Source organism: Equus asinus, chromosome 5 (genome assembly GCF_041296235.1).
Source record: "Equus asinus isolate D_3611 breed Donkey chromosome 5, EquAss-T2T_v2, whole genome shotgun sequence".
NCBI classification, from domain to species: domain Eukaryota; kingdom Metazoa; phylum Chordata; class Mammalia; order Perissodactyla; family Equidae; genus Equus; species Equus asinus.
Window position 1 is genome coordinate 5,107,132 of NC_091794.1, and position 19,126 is coordinate 5,126,257.

General features: G+C 47.3%; 1 protein-coding gene across 2 annotated transcripts; it reads left to right on the forward strand.

The window, feature by feature from the left end:
- Positions 1-391: 391 nt before the first annotated feature.
- NIT2 (nitrilase family member 2) lies at positions 392-18,579 on the forward strand. Of its 2 annotated transcripts, none has more exons than XM_044771714.2 (10): positions 392-522; positions 7,334-7,452; positions 9,056-9,176; positions 10,201-10,289; positions 11,700-11,793; positions 12,295-12,369; positions 13,463-13,541; positions 14,022-14,120; positions 16,532-16,587; positions 16,939-18,579. In XM_044771714.2, the coding sequence occupies exons 1-10, from the start codon at positions 495-497 to the stop codon at positions 17,028-17,030; spliced, it is 852 nt and encodes a 283-aa protein (XP_044627649.1). In that variant the 5' UTR covers positions 392-494; the 3' UTR covers positions 17,031-18,579. The 2 variants fall into 2 exon arrangements, with proteins under 2 accessions (XP_044627649.1, XP_070364653.1); XM_070508552.1 differs by lacking the exon at positions 392-522 and adding an exon at positions 553-628.
- The last annotated feature ends 547 nt before the right edge of the window (positions 18,580-19,126 follow it).

Here is a 19,126-nt window from a genome sequence, read left to right on the forward strand (position 1 = left end):
TCCGACGCGCCGCCTGGCCCCGCCCCTCCTCCGACGCGCCGCTCTGCCCCGCCCCTCCTCCGACGCGCGGCTCGCCCCGCCCCTCCTCCAACCCGCCACTCTGCCCCGCCCCTCCGACTCGCTGCTCGCCCCGCCCCCCACTCCGACGTGCCGCCTGGCCCCGCCCCTCGTCCGACGTGCCGCCTGGCTCCGCCCCTTCTCCGACGCGCCGCTCTGCCCAGCCCCTCCTCCGACGCGCCGCCTGGCCCTGCCCCTCCCTCGGACGCGCCTCTCTGCCCCGCCCCTCGTTCCGGCGCGCTGCTCTGCCCCGCCCCTCCACCGACGCGCGGCTCGCCCCGCCCCTCCTCCAACCCGCCACTCTGCCCCGCCCCTCCGACTCGCTGCTCGCCCCGCCCTTCAGTCCGACGTGCCGCCTGGCTCCGCCCCTCCTCCGACGCGCCCCGCCCCTCGCGCTTTCGCGGGCTCGGCCAGGAGACTTGGGCTCCGCGCGGCGCATGGCGCTTGCCGGGAGAGTCATGGCTAGTAAGTGGCGGGGCAGCCGAGCTGGCGTCGGAGGGGTGGCCGCGGATGCGGCGCCGGGCGGAGGCCCTCGCCGGATCAGCTCTCCTCCGCGCCGTGTCCCCGCCGCGTGCGTAACCTTCATTCCCTGACGTGGCGTCCGGGTGTCCCCAGTGTCCGCAGTGTCGCGGGTGTCCGCGGCGCTCGGGCGGCGGGGAGGGGCCGTGGAACGCGGCCCGGCGCCCTCCCGGGGATTGCGGGCTTCAGGGGCCTCCGGGCGAGGCGGTGCGGCCGGTGGTCCCGGCCTCCTGCCCCGGTCCCTGCGCGGGAGGAGGGGGCGGTGCGCCCTTGGAACGCGGGTTCCGTCCCTCCAGCCCGGCCCGGCCCGGCCCGCCGACGCTGCGCTTGGCGCGAAGCCTCGGCCAGGCAGGCAGGCAGGCACTGCCGCTCCAGTGCGACAGCCCCGCCCCGCGGCCTCGCGGACTTAATTTGAGCCAGAAGCGGGACCCTCCGGCGCGGTTGCTGTCGCTCTCTTCGCCTTGAATCTGTCTTTGAACCTGGGTTTTGCAAAGGCATCGACGCTGGTTATTTATGGTTTGGGCCCTGTCCCGTGAAAGTGGAACTGTGCGTCTCGGACTCGCGCTGTGGGAAGAGGGCTGGTTACCATGCTCCCCGCTCCCTTCCAACCCCCCCCGGGACGCCCTCTTGTCCTGAAGGAAACCCTGGCAAGCTGTCCGCATCCGGACGCCGAGCTCCCAGCTCAGGGTTACCGTTACACGGCCCATCCTGGACGGCCCAGGGCCGGGGTCCAGCCCCGTGCGCCCCCAGGCCTCTGCCGGGTTCCCTCCCGAGAGGCACTGCGTGCTCTGGTCTCGGGGTCGGGAGACCGGGATTATTCAGTCGTAGCCTGGCCCAGCCAGCAAGGATGGGCTCTGCACCCGTTTCCTGTCCTGTAAAGTGGATATGAACTGCCCTCCCCAGGTCCCCGCGGCCCCCGAGGTGGTGAGGAGGGTGGAAGTGCGCCGGGGCGCAGAGCAGGTCGCGCTGCAGGAGTGTCGGGATGGGGTGGGGCAGTCCTTCCGCACCCCACTCTGGGCAGGAGTGGGGTCTTCAGAGGCGGAGCACGACAGGCTGCTGGCCTTGAGAACCGCGGTTTCTGATGGGGTCATCTGACCCCTGGAGGAGTGTTTTCAAGTTACGTGACTTCCCCGTCACTCACCCCAAACAAACCAACCGGGTGGCCGTCCTGCTTTATCCCTTTACAGAGCCCCAAGGGACCGGTGACCTGCAAGTGGGTGCTTTTGCCCTGAGCCGCCCACGCCAATACAAGGAGAAGGGGTTTGGAATAGCAGGGCAGAGACGTTATTCATTGATCAGTGAATGGAGGAGGCAGCGCTCCTGCTCTAAAATGCCTCCCTGAGGGGAAGGTGAGCAGGGTTCTTATAGGATGTGAAGGGGAGGGTCTCCAGGTCGTAGCTCCGGGTGGGGGCATTTGGGGCATGCACACCTCTTCCCTTGCACACGTTTCCTTTTGCACATGGCAGCCCATTCCATCTTGGACCTTTCTGGTTTGGACCGGTAAGGACTGGTTCTGCTGGTTGGCCACCTGATATTGTTTTGCTTTGGTTCCTATAAGCAATCACAACTTAAAAACAAAGCATTAAACTTGGAAAATATGTTAAGGACTTCCCAGGGTGATGAGATCCCTCCTCTGATTATGTCCTGCTCCTCCTCCTTGAGCGGCAATGGATGAAGAGCTGTGTTCCCTAAGCTCTTCCAGCTGATGAGGGCATCGGCATAGGGGCCCAGAGAGGAGCAGAACTTATCCCTAGCAAGTTTTAGATATGTTTGCTTGTCATCCGGTTGGTCTCTCAACCTCTGAGATCCCTGGTTAATACCATTTGGAATTTAATTAGTCTTTTGCTAACAAAGGAAACCAGACAGTTTAGGATGCAAGGCCCAAAGAATAGAAGAAGCAGAATAGCCACCAGAGGCCTCAGAAACGTGATAGAAACCAAGTCAGGCTGGGAGAGTCTGTTGGGCCCCATTCCACATAGCCTAGCGGTGCTGTAGGTATAGGCCTTTCAGGGAGGCACAGGTCAGGGTGAGGATAAGTATAGTTATGAGAGATGACAGAAGGAGTCCCAACACCTCCACAGGGTAGGAAGCCAGCCCACCAAGGACTCATCTTTATGTCTCCAGAGTAAGAGCTTCAGGCCTAAGAGGGGCTCATAGGGAAAGTCAGGATGGCTTGGAGTTACCAAGTCTTCTGGTTCAGGGTCTCTCTTGACTTGAGTATGACGCACCTGAGGGGTGACTCCCTGTAATTTTAGGACAGAGTGAGTGGTTAGAATCACCAGATAAGGCCTGTTCCACTTAGAAAGGACTAGTCCTGTGGGCTCCCAGTATTCCATGTTTTTAGGTCTACCAAATCACCAGGCTGGAAGGGATGGAGGGCCAGATCCATGGGGCAGGCAGGACTTGGTTGCCATATGCTGTGAATGCCTTCACTGTTTACCCTACCTGAAGGGTGTACTCTAGTTGTTCTCTTCTCCTGTACTTCTGGCTTCCTGTACCTCCCACTGGCTTTTTGACTGGGAGGGTTGGAGTGTTGCATGCTGATTGGCATGGCCTGATGAGGCCTTGATTAATGAAGTTCTTTACAATGAGGGGCATACCATTTAGGGCATCCTGTCTGAGAGGATATTGTTTAACATTTGGGCACGTGTGCCCAGGTTTTAATTTGACAATTACTGGGTTCGCTTGGATGCGTGTCCCACTCTTTCTTGGGCCCAAACTCAAGGATTTACCTTTAATAATTCCATTAAGTTTGCCTTTAAACCTTTTGACTCAGTCCCTTTTTTCAGGAACATAATTATCTGGTGACCAAAGGCTGAGGGGACATTTACCTCCAATTGGTCCCCTTTCAAAAAAATGGAATAATTTGTGCAGCAGGTCCCTACCCAGCAAAGGATTAGGGCATTCTGGCACATATAGAAAGGAACGGGTTCACTGTTTTCACCTAATTTGTAGATTAAAGGTTTAATAAACTGCTGGTTCTCTGTGGCCCCTAATACCTCCAATATATTACATCTCTGGCTAGTAAGTTTGAATATTTGTAGCTAGATATTTGAGGAAACTAGAATTTAAGATCCAGTCCAGTTTACAGGTAGAAAACCAAAATCTCAAAGACAATGAATAGAACTAGAATCTAATACCCACAATTGTGTGTTTCTACTGAAACATAATTTTTCTCTCTAAAATCACCCTCATTTTTTTTAGAAATGATACCCAAATTAAGACTAACTAGTTGGCAAAATAAGTCTAGTTTCAATAAAACTTGGTCCAATTATTTACATAAGTGCAGCAAATAGCCATTGATCGTATAGGTTCTTTTAACTCTGCTTTGCTGAAACTTTTTATAGGGAATCTCAGATTGATCTTCAAAGGCCTCTCAAGGCCAGGCCAGGCAAGGCCAAGGACCTGTCATCAGGATCTGCCTGCAGTACCTATAGATTTGAATGAATTCCCCTCTTCTCTTGAGGTTCCCCAAAATATCCTTGAGGTTCCCTGCACCTGCCAAAAAAGTCACCTTCTTTACTCACCTGGTAAAGTTGCTGGGAACCATGTAAACAAGGTACCAGGCCAATATTTCCAAGTGACTTTATTTCATAAAGTCGACCTTTATTCCTCAAAAGCTGTCTGGTCATATCTGAGTTTATGCATGTTTCTCTCAAATATGACATTCCAGTCAAAGCTTTGGCAATATAACCAATGTTTCCAGTTGTGTCCTGTTATAAGGAGAACATATTTTTATTGAACTTATACAAATAACTACATTGCCATGAAAATAGCAATATTCTCTCACGAAGAGTTTCCAAATTCTGGAGGGATCAGGTAGGGGAAAAAAGATAAATGTTTCAATTCTGCTTTCAAGGGTATAATTTACCAAATTTTTCTAAGTCATAGTTAGCTTGAGAGAAAAAAGAAAAAGAGTTCATTAAATCTTCTGTTAGCAGTTTCATGAACTCAGTTTTTCCGTTAGATTTCTGTAATTTTTTTTACACCCAGTTCAGTTTTATGATCTGAAAGTTTATCAGAAACTTGTATTCTAGAGTAAGTGTCAGAGTCTTTTCCATGAATCTCTCTGAAGATGAAATGCATCTGTAAAAACATCAAAGTAAAATGACAACTGCAAATGACAAAAGACTCAAAAAGTGCAATTGACAAAGAAACTTGACTATTTCTATGACACACAACACTTCAAGATAATAACTATAATTATGGCTGACAAACAGGACAAACCAGAATTTTAGGAATGTCATATAATTTTTTTTTTTGAGGAAGATTACACCTGAGCTAACTACTGCCAGTCCTCCTCTTTTTGCTGAGGAAGACTGGCCCTGAGCTAAAATCCATGCCCATCTTCCTCTACTTTTTATATGTGGGACGCCAACCACAGCATGGCTTTTGCCAAGCGGTGCCATATCTGCACCTGGGATCCGAACCAGCGAACTCTGGGCCAATGAGAAGTGGAATGTGCGCACTTAACCGCTGCGCCACTGGGCAGGCCCTGGAATGTCATATAATTTTTAAAATGTTTATATCAATAACATTTACCCACATAATACCACCTAAGAAGGTTTATCATCATTTATTTGACAATGCTTGCCATATAATTTAACATACCAAGTAAGTCTAATTAGTTTAATATCTTCCTCTTTAGAGAAAGAGAGAACAGTTTCTTTGAGAAGTCCCAGGGCTCATTGGAACTTCTCAAAGTTTCCTTTTTTTAAGTCAAAAGAAGGACTTCAATTTTAGGAGAGATTCACCCCTAAAAAAGTCAAAAAGTTTAAAAACACTTGGTCAAATAGGGAACAGTGCTGTTATCCATTCAATCAAAATGACGACAGAAACAGAAAAACCTTAATAGAGCTCATTGTCTTTGAACATAGGAAGTTATTTTAACAAAATATGGATTTTCTGTCATTTAGGTAGACTTACTCAAAGGTAAAGAAAAACCTTTTATAACCTCTTTATCAAGAGCAGACCAAAAGTTCAAGAAAATTATCTTTTTAGAGAGAAAGCCACATTCTAGTTTTTGCACCAGCCTACATTTTATATCAAGACTCCTTAATTAAATTCATTTCAATCTTAGCCAGCTTGACCATGCACAAAACTCAGGGTTATACTTCCATCAGCCTTCTATCACTTTCTTTTTACATTCAGAATTTGTCCCATGCCTTCCTTTTTTTTTTTTCCCCTTCCTAATACTTTAGGACAAATTTATTTTTCTTATTAAAACAAAAATACTTCCATTCTTTATACCTTGTTTACTGAAAACATATATCTTATTTTCTTTGAATACAAAGATGTTTTCCTTATTAAATTTTTAGTAGTTTTAATTACATATATTAATTGGAATTCTTAACCCTTACAGACCTTAATTTTTAATGAAAACTAAAAAGCAGGCCCTTTGAACTGTCCTTTACTTAGCATTCGGTGACTTGGCAAAGTCACAAATGCTTTTTATAATTTCTAGAAACATATTACTTTTGTCAATGCAAAATAACCAATAACCATTCTACAGATAAGAGAAATAACATGAGTTTTCCTTGAGCCAGAATGAGGATTATAACCCAGGAAGGCCTTAGAAAGCATTCCGGAGAAGCATGGTTTTCAGCAGTCTTATATCTCTTTAGAACAAAGAACATACATTAAACACGCCCAGGATACATTTTCATCAAAATTTCAAAGAGGTTTTTAGTTGCAAATTAGCAGGTCAACACGACCCTGATGTTGGGAAAAGGACTAATCCTGGCATTACCAATAGGGCTATGAGGGGAAGTCTGCCCTCTTATCTTAAGAGAGTGCATTCTTTACTTTAATGGTTAAGCAGGAGTACAATGCATTTGATAGGCCATAAGTCAGGCTTCTTTAGTTCAAGTGGAATCAGTTTTGAACCTGAATATTTACCCCATATACCTCAGTATGGGAAAATTACTTGTCACACTAATTATTTAGATTGCCTATAAAGGCTTTGACACATCAGACAAAATCAGTTATTCTAAGCTATTATTTTGCTGACAAATTTGTAATGGGGATACCATGAGCTTATTTGACTAGTAAACCCAGACTGCACATCTGCATCATATCCAAAGTTGATAACTATAAAGACATGCCTATTTTAATCAAACCAACAAACTTAAACGAACTTTTTCTACTTTTTTTTTTTTGAGGAAGATTAGCCCTGAGCTAACCTCTGCTGCCAATCTTCCTCTTTTTGCTGAGGAAGAGTGGCCCTGAGCTAACATCTGTGCCCATCTCCCTCTATGTTATGTGTGGGATGCCTGCCACAGCATGGCTTGATAAGCTGTCTGTAGGTCTGTGCCCAGGATCTGAACCAGTGAACCGTGGGCCGCTGAAGCAGAGTGTGTGAACTTAACTGCTACGCCAACAGGCCAGTCCCTAAATAAATTTTTATTTACCAAAGATTATTTATTATCAAGTTAACTTGAAAGACGTTCAGGTTAGTTCCTATGGTGCTTTGCCTGTGGATGTTGCTCTATCTCAAGGTTTCTCAGCCTCAGCAGTGTGGGCGTTTTGGACTGGATAATTCTTTGTTGTGGGGTCTGCCCTGTGCCTTGAGGCATGTTTAGCAGTATTGCTGCCTTTGCCCACTAAATGCCGGTAGCACCCCACCAGGCATGACAATCAAAACTGTCTCCAGACATTGCCAGATGTCCTGGGGGGCAAAGTTGCCGTCCAGTTGAGAACTGCTGCTCCATCTGATTCAGATTTCTTGACAGCTGTGTTCTTTTATCTTCGTCCTCAGCTTTCCGCTTGGCCCTCATCCAACTTCAAGTTTCTTCCGTCAAATCAGATAACCTCACTCGAGCTTGTGGCCTTGTCCGGGAGGCGGCAGCACAAGGAGCCAAAATAGTTTGTCTGCCAGTAAGTATGGAGGCAGTCAGCCCTTTGTGGGAGCTGTTGACCCAGCAGGATAGTGTCTGCTAGTGCTGGTTGTCCTCTTGTGTCTGGATCCAGCAAGGTCCTTTGGGACCCCAGGACTGTCCCATGTTTGTCTGGAAGGTGACCCTAGCCAGGGTTTCTGTGATAGGATATGCTGGCCTTATTACAGGTCTTTAACTTAAAGATCATCTGTTCTGTTCAGAGTCCTCATAGGCTGAGGGACTTACCTGAAGCAGAAATCCTCAGTGCCTCGGCTACTCACTTTCTTTCCTTGTAGAATTAAGTCTTTACAGGACCAGGACATAGTGATTTTAGTGCTAAGCCCCCAACGTTTTAAAAAAATTGTTGAAAACTGAAGATTGTCAGAGACATTTGGGAAGCTTGTAGTACCTTCCTCAAAGTGGTAGACCGTGGTGAGTTGGTTGGACTGTGCTTCTCTTTCCTAGGTAATTTCCATCAGAGCAGAACCAGCTGAAGGCCACATCCCATTTGTCTGTCACTGGGTACGGTTCGAGTCCTGCTTGGGTCAGGGCATATGTCTGCTGGCGTCTTCTCCTGGCAGAGGCCACTGGGGTTGGTGGTGGATTCCACACAGACCCCCCGACCCTACCCCTCCCACTGTGGGGAGGAGGCAGCCCTTCGCAAACCCTGCTGAGGTTGACTGGAGGGTGTTTGGGGCCACCTTGTAGTTTAGGCTCCAGACCGTCACAGTGGCCAGTGAGTAGGGATCTTTAACAGGGGAGCTGAGGTCGTAATGAATCCTGTCCTCCTCACGGCTCCAGTCACGGGACTCTCCCATACTTGGACCCTGATCATGTGTCTTGTGGAATAAGTTGTTGGGGGTCAGAGTCCAAAGGCCAGGGGTGAAAGCACGTGAATGCTGTGCGTGCGCGCCTTCTGATATGCCTTGTATGAGCTGCTGATCCTCGGGCTTGAGTTTGCTGGCTCGGTGCCAGGTGCACAGGCAATCTCAATACATGGGAAACAAGGACTTAGAGTTGAAGTCTATTAGTTTTTGCTTTTCTCAGAGAGCTATTGAAGACAGACAGGTCTTGGGGAATGAGAGATTTCACAGGATCAGAACGATAGTGCTGGAAGGGAGCATAGAAGTAGCTCATTTTACAGATGAAGAAGCATTTTACTTTCTGTGGCTTTCAAAGCTTCCGTACTTTTTGAAACACAGGCTTTATTGCTTTACAGAGTTATTAATATACCTTTGAGCCTATGGGTGCATCCTAACCCCAAAGTGGTGTGAGTTAGCCCAGCTGTAGTGGGGCCTGGGGGCCCGAGGCTGGGAACTCCTAGTTCTCTGCAGACTCGAGGGAGAGGCAGGACTGGCCTCTGCTGAAGTGACCGGGATCTGAGAGAGCACGCGTGACCTGTGTCCTCTACCGAGCCAGCTGCAGAGTCCTGCCTGTGCCCACAGGCTCTTTAGCCCAGGGAGGTCAGTGTCTTTCGTATGAGCTGTGTTGTGTTCCTTTGAGAGCAGAGCTAGAAGAAGCAGCTGTGTCTTCTTAGAGCAGAACTTTAAAACAGGTTGGGTGTTTTAGTGTTCTTTTCCCTTCCTTTGCCAACATTATTCTAGGAATGCTTTAATTCTCCATATGGCACGAACTATTTTCCTCAATATGCGGAGAAAATTCCTGGTGAATCCACACAGAAGCTTTCTGAAGTAGCAAAGGAGTGCAGCATATATCTCATTGGAGGTAACTTCCTGCCCACAAGGTACAATGGCCTTAACATGAAAAAATCCAAATAATTTTTGTTGTTACATTTAAATGGGAAACAAATTAGCCACTGAAAACAAGGAGGTAGGTCTGTGTGTAGTAATGTGGAAGGATCTTCAAAAAACACTGTTACGTGGACAAAGAGGAAGTTCAATGTGATGTGTGCAGGTTCTCTCATTCAGATTAATTCCCCACACGAAAGGTTTATATTTTTATCTGTAGTTCTGTATGTAAGACAGAGTGAATCTTGTAGAAGGAACACACCACACTGATGCTAGGATTTTCCCTGGAGAAGGAGGGGGAGCCCAGGGGCAGGTGGAAAGGTGAAAGAAAAACCCTATCTGAACGTCTGCCATTATGCCTAAAACAGATTAAGAAATTTTCGTTCATAAAGGGGCCACTCACATCAAGAGAGCGTTGTTTTGGTTTTGAAATAAATTTTAAAATGTTCTGTTTGCTTAAGTGAAAAATAAGTACAGTAACACTCTAGTAAATATAGCAAACAAGACTATTTCTGTTTGAGAGACTTTAAGAGGGAGATAGTAGGAATGGGAAACGGAGAAGAGGTGGAGGACAGCAGGCAGAGCAAGAAGAGGCAGAACCAGCCGCAGGGTTGCACTCGGTGCTGGAAGGCATGTGGCCTTTGGGACAGTCCTGTGGCAGGACCTACTGAACTGAAGTTGAGCGAGAGTGAGTTCCCTGGGCTGCTCCGCTGTTACAGATGAAGTGTTGCTCCAGATCAAAGCTGAGTTCAGAAACAGTTTGGTTATTTTTGAAACCTGTCTTTGGCATCTGACCTAATTATATTTCATCTACACTCGAGAGCTTCTCTCTGAAAACTCATGTTCAAGAAGAAAAAACCATGATTAGATAAACCTTTGAAGATAGTCAACTCTATTGTTGGACCCAAGTGACAGTTTATCCAATCTTTGTCCACTTATCATAGAAGAGTGCTTTATTCAGAATGTTTTCTGTGCCTGTGTGTCTCTCCTCTCAATGAAAGGTTCCATTCCTGAAGAGGATGCTGGGAAATTATATAACACCTGTGCTGTGTTTGGGCCTGATGGCACTTTACTGGTAAAGCACAGAAAGGTAAGTTTGGAATGTGGAAGTCTTGTTGCCACTTGAGAATTTGCCATGAAGCCCCGTAGTCCCTCTCATCATATTGTACACACAGCAGGCATCTGACTTGTTGGCACAGATGCCTATTCCTGGCTGTTGGTATTGTTATTTGTATGGTACATCTTTTTCTAATCTCCTATTTTCAGTTCCCCAGTGCTGCTGCTTTTGTCCAGAGTTCACAGGTATCTGGGGGAAAGCTGGTCTGATAGGACCACTCTGCCATTCCCAGGAGAGGAGCCAGGACCGAGCTGTTACCCCCACTCTTTGAAGTGTGTGTTTTCAGTATTGAGTTTTCCAGTCCATGAATATGGTGTACATCCTTGCATTATTTAGGCTTTAATTTCTCTCAAATTGTTTTTATAGTTTTGTGTGTATAGTCTTATATTTCGTTTGCTAGATTTATTTCTAATTGACGTGTTTTGGCGGCCTTTCATTTTCTGTTCTTGCTGGTATATAGAAGAACAACTAATTTTTAAAATATTGACCTTGTAATAGTAACCTTGTTAAACTCAGTCATTAATTCTACTAAGTCGTCGGTAGATTTTCTAGGTTCACAATTATATCGTTTGAGAATAATGACAGATTTGCTTTTTTCTTTCTAATTGTTGTACTTTTTATTCCTTTCTTTTCCCTTGGGACCTCTGGAATAGGTTGAATGGCAAGTGTCTTTGTCTTGTTCCTGATCTCAATAGAAGGCTTTTAGTGTTTCACCATTAATTACAATATTTCTTTAGGTTTTTTTGCAGATACTCTTTATCAGATTAACGGAGCTCCCTTCCTAGAAGAGTTTTCTTTTTTTGTTTTGTTTTTTGAATAAGAATGCTCATTATGCACCTCTTCAGATGACCATATGACTTTTCTCCTTTATTTGATTAGTGTGGTAAATTACATTGATTGATTTTCTAGTGTTAAACCACACTTGCTTTCCTTGAATAAATCCAATTTGGAAGTGATGTGTTATTCTTTTTATATATTGCTAAATTTGGTTTGCAAAATTTTACCTATTTTTAGTCACTCACCCACTCTCTACCTCTCCTGCCGACGTGTCAATTTGTTCTGATTCTGAGAAGTCTTCATTTAGCATTTATATTGAGTAAAAAGCAGCACATTAATTGCTTCCCGTAAGAAACGTAGGCATTGGTTTGCTCACCACCTAGAAACGAAGGGTCATAAAACCCTTAGCATCATTTCTTGTTTCCTGTGTTAGGATTCATTTTGGTAAGATGTTGGTCAGCTGGTGGGTGGGTTGTGGGCGGGATGGGGGTGCTGTTTGTACAGTTGATCTTAGAGCACCCCCATTCTGGCCATGGAAAGGTGTTTGTTATTACTGCCGTGAACCTGCTCGAAAAGAGGTAACCAAACCCTTTGTTTGTGATGCAGCTCCATCTGTTTGACGTTGATGTTCCTGGGAAAATTACCTTTCAAGAATCTAAAACACTGAGTCCTGGTGATAGTTTCTCCACATTTGATACTCGTATGTACCATATAAATTCACCTCTTGTAACAGTCCCAGTAGAAGACGACCGGGTATTCCTTTGTTTTTCTCTTATGTCCCTCCCCAGCTTCTTTACATAACCTGGTGAAAAGACCAGAGTGAGAAGGGCAGGGGATGGTCAGAGATCTAGAAAGGGCAGATGAATGGAGAACTCAGGGTGCGACGTGACTTTGCTCTCCATCAGTCACAGCCCTGTTAGCATGCCAGCTTCCAGAGTGTACCTAAGGCCAGGACTGAACACCTCCCACTTAGATAACGAGCATTCAGTTAGGACGAAGTTCTTGTCTCTACTCTGCTGACGTAAATGAAGTCTTTTTGTGGTGAAATCCCAGCAGGAATAGCTTATATGTTTTCACTGTCCACGGGCCCTGTGTTAATGTCTCCCTGTCACTGTTTGTGAGCATAAGGTCGTGGCGCCTTTCCCACACCGTGCTGCAGGAGGTGAACTTCTCATGTCTGCACTTTTTGTTTGGAAAACAGCTTACTGCAGAGTGGGCCTGGGCATCTGCTACGACCTCCGCTTTGCAGAGCTTGCACAGATCTACGCACAGAGAGGTGAGGGGGCTGTGTTGTATAGCTGCTGGGAGGTTTGATTCTGGGCTGTTCCTTGTGGGTAGAGGGAGCCTTTAGTCAGAAAAACTGAGGTCTTAGTCTCTCCCTGCATCTGGCTTCTCAGACATTTGCTGGGTATGGACAGCATGGCTTCTCAGAGGTTGTGATTGAACACCGTGCAGCTAGGGCAGGAGCCAGGCTCCTCAGGCTGCTGAGCATCTGTTCTGTCCTGGAAGCCCTTCCTGCTACTGTGTTTGGAAAGAGTCATTTGGAGCCCGGTGGAAATGAAGACGTGGTCTGTGCTCTCATGGATTTCTCCGCTCAGTAGTCCTAGGTCCTGGGTGTAGTAGAAATATAGTCAGTGACATTTTGGTCCAGAGAAGAAGTGGCCTACCGTCCTGGAAGAGCACCAGGTCAAGTGAGACCTGGGTTCTGGTTCCTACTCTTCCCCTTAATTGCACGGTCCTTTGGGTAAATTATTTAATCTCTGGAGCATTGTGGATCTCAGTTTTCTCACAGGAATGGTGTGAGGATTAGGAGAGAGAATTTATAAAGCTCCTCATATAGTGCTCAACAAATATTAGCATCCCTACCAGCTGCTGAAGCCACTCTGACTCCAATTCGACTTCACTTAACAGAATGAAGTGGCTGCAGACAGTCCGTCTGCTCGGCCGAAGGTGGAGGTGCGTGGGCTCTGGGTCGGCAGAGTCTGTTGAGTCTTATCACTACGCATTAGAGCACCTGTTCTGCCCCTCATTTCAGTGGAGAACATTACAGAACATGGTCCTTGGCCATGCGGAGCTGGCCATATGGTGCTGAGAGAAATTCGACTGACAGTTTTCCACTTTGTTTAGGCAAAGTCACATGTTGTGTTTTTGGTTGTCAATACTTTTCTTGTGGGTCTCTGTGTCTCATGTGTGTTTCTAAAGGAATTCAGAGCCATAACTTAATGCTGCTGACCCTGTCTGACTTGGCTGACGTCTCCGTGTGCTTGGGAAGGTTGGGTTTGGTCCTCCTGGTTAAGGAATGCAGGGAGGCACTAGGGTGGTCGGGTGCCCACCTGCACCCACCGTTCTTTGGCCTTTCTCTCCCCAAGGCTGCCAGCTGTTGGTATATCCTGGAGCTTTTAATCTGACCACTGGACCAGCCCACTGGGAGCTCCTTCAGCGAGGCAGGTAAGAGAGCACCTCAAGCATGCCTTCAAGCATCTCACTGTTTCTTTGTGGGAGGATTTCTGGTTTGGTGGGAGGACCAGCCCTCCTGAGATGGAGTGCATGTTACAGGTTGGCTCAGGCCAGGTATCTCAACTGTGGCAGTATTGACACTGGGACGAGATAATTCTTTGTTGGGCCTGTCCTGTGCATTGTAGGATGTTTAGCAGTGTCCCTGGCCTCTCCCCACTAGATGCCAGTAGCAACCCCCTAATTGTGACGGTCAAAAAGGTCTCCAGATACTGGCACATGCCCCAGCTGAGAACTGGCCTCTGCAGTAAAATACTGTTTGAAGAGAGGGTTCCATGGCTCTAGGGGTTTCCTTGCATATCTGAGCCAGCCTGTCCTGTCCTCCTTTTAAAAGAAGGAGCTGTGCATTGAGGATAGAAAAAGGTTGCAGATCCACAATGTATGGCTGACCTCTTCTCTGTCCGTTGACTGCAGGGCTGTTGATAATCAGGTGTATGTGGCCACGGCTTCTCCTGCCAGGGATGACAAAGCCTCCTATGTTGCCTGGGGACACAGCACCGTTGTGACCCCTTGGTGAGTTCGCTAAGCAGGGACAGGCTCACTGGGAGCTCAAGAGAGATGACGCCTGGGCAGGTGGGGGTCTGGTCCTGAGCAGCCCTGCCCTTCCCCCCACCCCCCCACACATCCCCACGTCTGCCAGGCCTCCCTCTCTCTGTGAGAGAAGCTTCACTTGAGAACCCTGTGAGAAAGAACTGGTCCTGTTCTCCTGGCTGAGTGCCTGGCCCCCTATGCTGAGTTTCTGAGGGGCTTGCATTGTCAGTCAGATTAGGATCATGTTGGGAGACAAGGCAGCAGTGACGGGGGTTTTGGTAGAAGAGGCTCCAAAACTCTGGGCTTTTGGTTAAAATTTAGACTGGGTGACTGGCCCTAGGGCAGGAGTGAGTTACAGGGTGAGGATTTTGCTTCCTGCATAACAATTACAGGAGGGGAGAGGATGGGCTCCATTAAGAGAAAAGCTGAAGCATTTCATTACTCAGAGGCTACAGGAGAGGGCAAAGCATCTTTTTACTCAGTGGAACCGGCAAAAAAGGCTGCCCAGCTCAACAGATGTCACACACTAATACACAGATCTTGTGGTCCGCGTCTCTATAGTGCATAGCATCATCACACAGCGCCTCAGTTTGACTCTCTGTGCTAAGTCCAGTTTATGGATAGTGGGATTGGTACTCACAGGAACAAGGGGCTGGAACTGCTGTTGGGATCTGGGACTTCTGGCTTCAGGACTTGGATTTATTTCATGCTCCTTCTCAAACATCTGTGTGATCACACACACACTCACACACAGACACACACACACGCTCACTGATGTGTATGTCTACAGTTTCAGGATAAATATACCAGTAACAGCCCAAGAGGGCTGACTATCAGTGTGGGGTCCCTCCAGTTTCTCTCTTCTGACTTTATAGGACCCAAAGCTTAAAGCGTGTGATGGGGAGGCAGATGTGACCACGGAGCGATGTCAGGGAGCCCCTGCACGTTAGGACCTGGGCAGTGGAAGCCCGGAAGGATTAAGTTGGCCTGAAAATTTTCTCCAGCTTTGTTCAAGTTCCTCTGCCCAGGTGTTGGTGACAGACTTCCTGGCCTTTGGGTAGCTCTGCTCCGCACTAATTCTCCTGATGAACCTGCTGCCGATCAAGCAGGCTGCTTCTGACGTGAAGTAGTTGTACAAGGTTTACCTTTATTTCTTCCTTTCCAGAATTCCATCTGTGGGGTTGGGGGTCCGCTGGCTCCGATCACTGTTGGCATGGGTTCCTGGGGTTAACATAGATCTTTGGATGCTAGAGCAAATGGGGAAGAAATAGAAAAGAATTCAGTTAAGTGGCATTAATGATGGCGTTTGTAGCTCATTTGTGCCAAAAATTTGTGGCCCTCTGGTCAGGAGAACCAGTTATTATGTCAGTTGTTTGTTCTGTCAGATGACTTCCTTTTGGGCTTTGAAGAAATTTCATTTCATTAGATATGTTTTTTTTTTTTTTTTTTTTTTTTTTAAGATTTTATTTTTTCCTTTTTCTCCCCAAAGCCCCCCCCGTACATAGTTGCGTATTCTTTCGTTGTGGGTTCTTCTAGTTGTGGCATGTGGGACGCTGCCTCAGCGTGGTCTGATGAGCAGTGCCATGTCCGCGCCCAGGATTCGAACTAACGAAGCACTGGGCCGCCTGCAGCGGAGCGCGCGAACTTAACCACTCGGCCACGGGGCCAGCCCCTCATTAGATATGTTTTTGAAGCCCTGTGTGGGCCAAGAGACTCAGCTCTGGAAACGCTTTTCCAGACAGCTGTCCCTGGATTTATGAAGCAGTGTTGCTGTTTGTGAGTCTGAGGCTCCTGCCAGCGGGGCTGCCGGTGGCTCCTGCCACTTCTACCCAGGCCAGCAAGTTGAAACCTTTCCATCAAAAACCAAAACCCATGAACACCAGAATCCAGAGATCAGAGGCACCAGACCAGAGATCCACGCGGATCCGGGCCCTGCCCAGGCCCAGCCTCACTGTGCCAGGGGTGGAGCAGCAGCCCCGGGGGCCGTGAGGAAGCAGAGGCAGGCTACCTTGTGAAGGCGCCGTGCTGACCTGCACTCACGAGGGGACAGGATGTTGGTCACAGGCGGCTCCATTCCCGAATGTTCATTTCATAGAATAACTACCATTTCCCAGCAATCTGCAGTTTACAAAACATACTCCATAATTGCCTCACTGAGTCCTCATGGAGCTCTTGTTTCCACTTTACAGACGAGGAAATGGAGACTCCAAATGACCTGCCACGAGGCCACACAGCTACTCAAATGGTAGAGCAGGAATCTGTACCCCTACCTTCTTGTGTTAAATCTCAGATTCCCTCCCCCTTGGCCTGTGGGATGGGGAGGAGAAACAGAGAGAGATTGAGCGTCGGCGGACGTCAGTGAGCCTGCTCACGTGCTCCTGCATCTTTTTCAGGGGGGAGGTCCTCGCCACGGCTGGCACTGAAGAGATGATCGTGTACTCGGACATCGGTGAGGTTTGCCTGGCAGTTCAGGTCTCGGGTTCCCTGTTGCTCTCAGGCCAGACTGTGTGGCTGTCTGTCACCTGGAGGACCCTGTCACCTGGAGGGGCTCCTGTATGCCCCTCCTCACTTATCCTTGGTTCTCTGGCCAAGCCCTGGGGGCCGGAGCTCAGCTCAAGTTTTCTTGGTTTGGCTTGAGATGCTCGGGGGGCAGCACCCAGCGTCTGTGCCTCTAGACAGGGCCTGTGTTGCTGAGTTTCTTGCTCACGCTCTGATTGTCTTTATACTGTTTGGGGGAAGAAATCCCCTTGGTTAGTGGGGAGTTACATCTTATTAATAGTGCACTTTCTTGTTTTTGCAGACCTGAAGAAGTTGGCTGAAATACGCCAGCAAATCCCTATTTTTAGCCAGAAGCGATTAGACCTCTATGCAGTGGAGGCGAAGAAGCCCTAAGGTTTATATTTCCAACGCGTCATGAAACAAGAAGATGTGTTTCTGCAACATAATCAACTCCCTGCTGAATTCTTTAATGGAGTCGTTTTTGTTTGTTTGTTTGTTTTTTGTTTTAATTTCAGCCTTTTCCCTTCCTGGGAGCTCTCCATTGAGATGACGGAGCGTCAGCACACTGACATCTCCACACCGTGTTAAATAGTCCAAAAGGACTCGGGCTGGCATTGAAGAGCAGGGGAGCCAGGGATGGCTCTAAACCTCCTTCTGTACCTAAGTTGCCTCAGAGCAGTTGATGGAAGTTCCGATCTTGGTGTCCTGGTGGTCGATTCACTGGATACGAATGTATCTGTCCCGAGCCTCTCGTCTCACTACTGGAGTCCATTACACAGAAACCTGGGTCTGAGGCTGCTCCTTCTCGAGCAGTACCTCACGCTCTGCTCCGAGTGGCTATGGGAGCAGGGTGGTGGGTCGTTGGTGTCTGCCAGCGGAGGTGGCAGCCCCACTCTTCCTAGCAGCCTTTGGGCTCTTCGAATTCAGGGAGCTGACAGTGCAACCCAGACGCCCCTGGTCGAGGGGAAAGACGTTTCCACAGAGAGCCCAGTGCGGCGTTTGCTCCAGGCAACGGAAGATGAGTCTCTGCAGGTTTCCTGATAGGATGAGTGTCTGGAAAGCTTTCTGTTTGCTTTTCTCCCTAGTAACATTTCTAGCTTGATAAATGCAGATTTCAGCCTGGTGCTTCTCAGATTCCTTTTGCACAATTAAAAATCAAGAATTCTAATGAGCTTTAATTTATGTATGTTATGGCTAGTGTTGGGCTGGTAAACGTTTAACAACCAGCTGTCGGAGAAAAAGCCCTGATTTTGTAGTAGCATTTGCCAACTTCCACAGTGTAAATACTTACACCATGGCCAAATTCAGGCCGTCAATGTGACACCTCTAAACAGAGCGCTCAGATGCAGTCGGCTCTCATGAGCTGGTGCAGTCTGCTCTGACACATCACTGTATGTAGAGACAGTTCCCATACTGGAAAATAAAACAATTTTAAAACAAAAGAATACATGAGCACACATTCAGTAACTGTAAGAATGATGACATCGTGTCCTCAGAAGAGTACGAGAGTGAAAAAGGCAAAGGGCTTTTTAAAATTGTGTACAATTTGGTCAAGTCTGACAGAGTATACATCCATGAACCCGCTGCAATCGCAATAATGAACATACCCCCCCCCCCCCAAATTTCCTGCTCTTCTATAACCCCCTAGCTACTCCTCTCATCCACAGGTAATCATTAGTCGGCTTTGTCACTATGGATTAGTTTGAATTTTCTAGAATTACCTTAAAATGGAATCATACTGTGTATGTACTTTTTTGTCTGCTTTCACTCATAATTAATCTGGAGATCGATCCACGTGTGTGCATCAGTAATTCATTCCTTTTCTATTGCTGAATAACAGTCCACTGTATGGATACACCACAATTTACTCGTTCTCAAGACATCTGGGTTGTTTCCAGTTTTTGGCTATTACAAATAAAGCTGCTGGAAACATTTTGTACAAGTTGTTCATTTCTCTTGAGTCAGTATCTAGGAGAGTGGTGGGGTTGTATGTGTATCTCACTGCCAAGCTGTTTTCCAAAGTGCTTGTGCCATTTCACTGAGCTACGAGCTGTCTATCAGAGTCCCATTTGCTCCACATCCTACACCTGGCGTGATGAGTCTTAATTTTAGCCATTTTAATGTGCACATAATGTTATTTCATTATGGTTTTAATTTGTATTTTCCTGATGACTAATGATGCTGAGCATCTTTTCATGTGCCTCTTTGCTATCTGTATATCTTCTGTGGTGGAGTGTCTATTCCTATCTTTTCCCTGTATTTTATGGGGTTATTTATCCTCTTATTGATTAATAAGAATTCTTCATATACTCCAAATAAAAGTCTTTTGTTAGGTATTATGTTTTATAAATATATTCTCCAGGTCTGAGGAAAAAAATGTCTTTTCATTTTCTTAAAAGTATTGTTTAAACAGCAAAAGTTATAAATTTTCAGGGCTGGTCCGGTGGTGCAGTGGTTAAGTTCACATGTTCTGCTCAACAGCCTGGGGT

Excerpts from the sequence above, each read along its gene's own strand:
- NIT2 (XM_070508552.1), top strand. The coding sequence starts at position 568 with ATGCGGCGCCGGGCGGAGGCCCTCGCCGGATCAGCTCTCCTCCGCGCC. Across the intron at positions 7,453-9,055 it reads CCAAAATAGTTTGTCTGCCA|GAATGCTTTAATTCTCCATA; the intron begins GTAAGTATGGAG and ends ACATTATTCTAG. Across the intron at positions 12,370-13,462 it reads ACAGATCTACGCACAGAGAG|GCTGCCAGCTGTTGGTATAT; the intron begins GTGAGGGGGCTG and ends TCTCTCCCCAAG.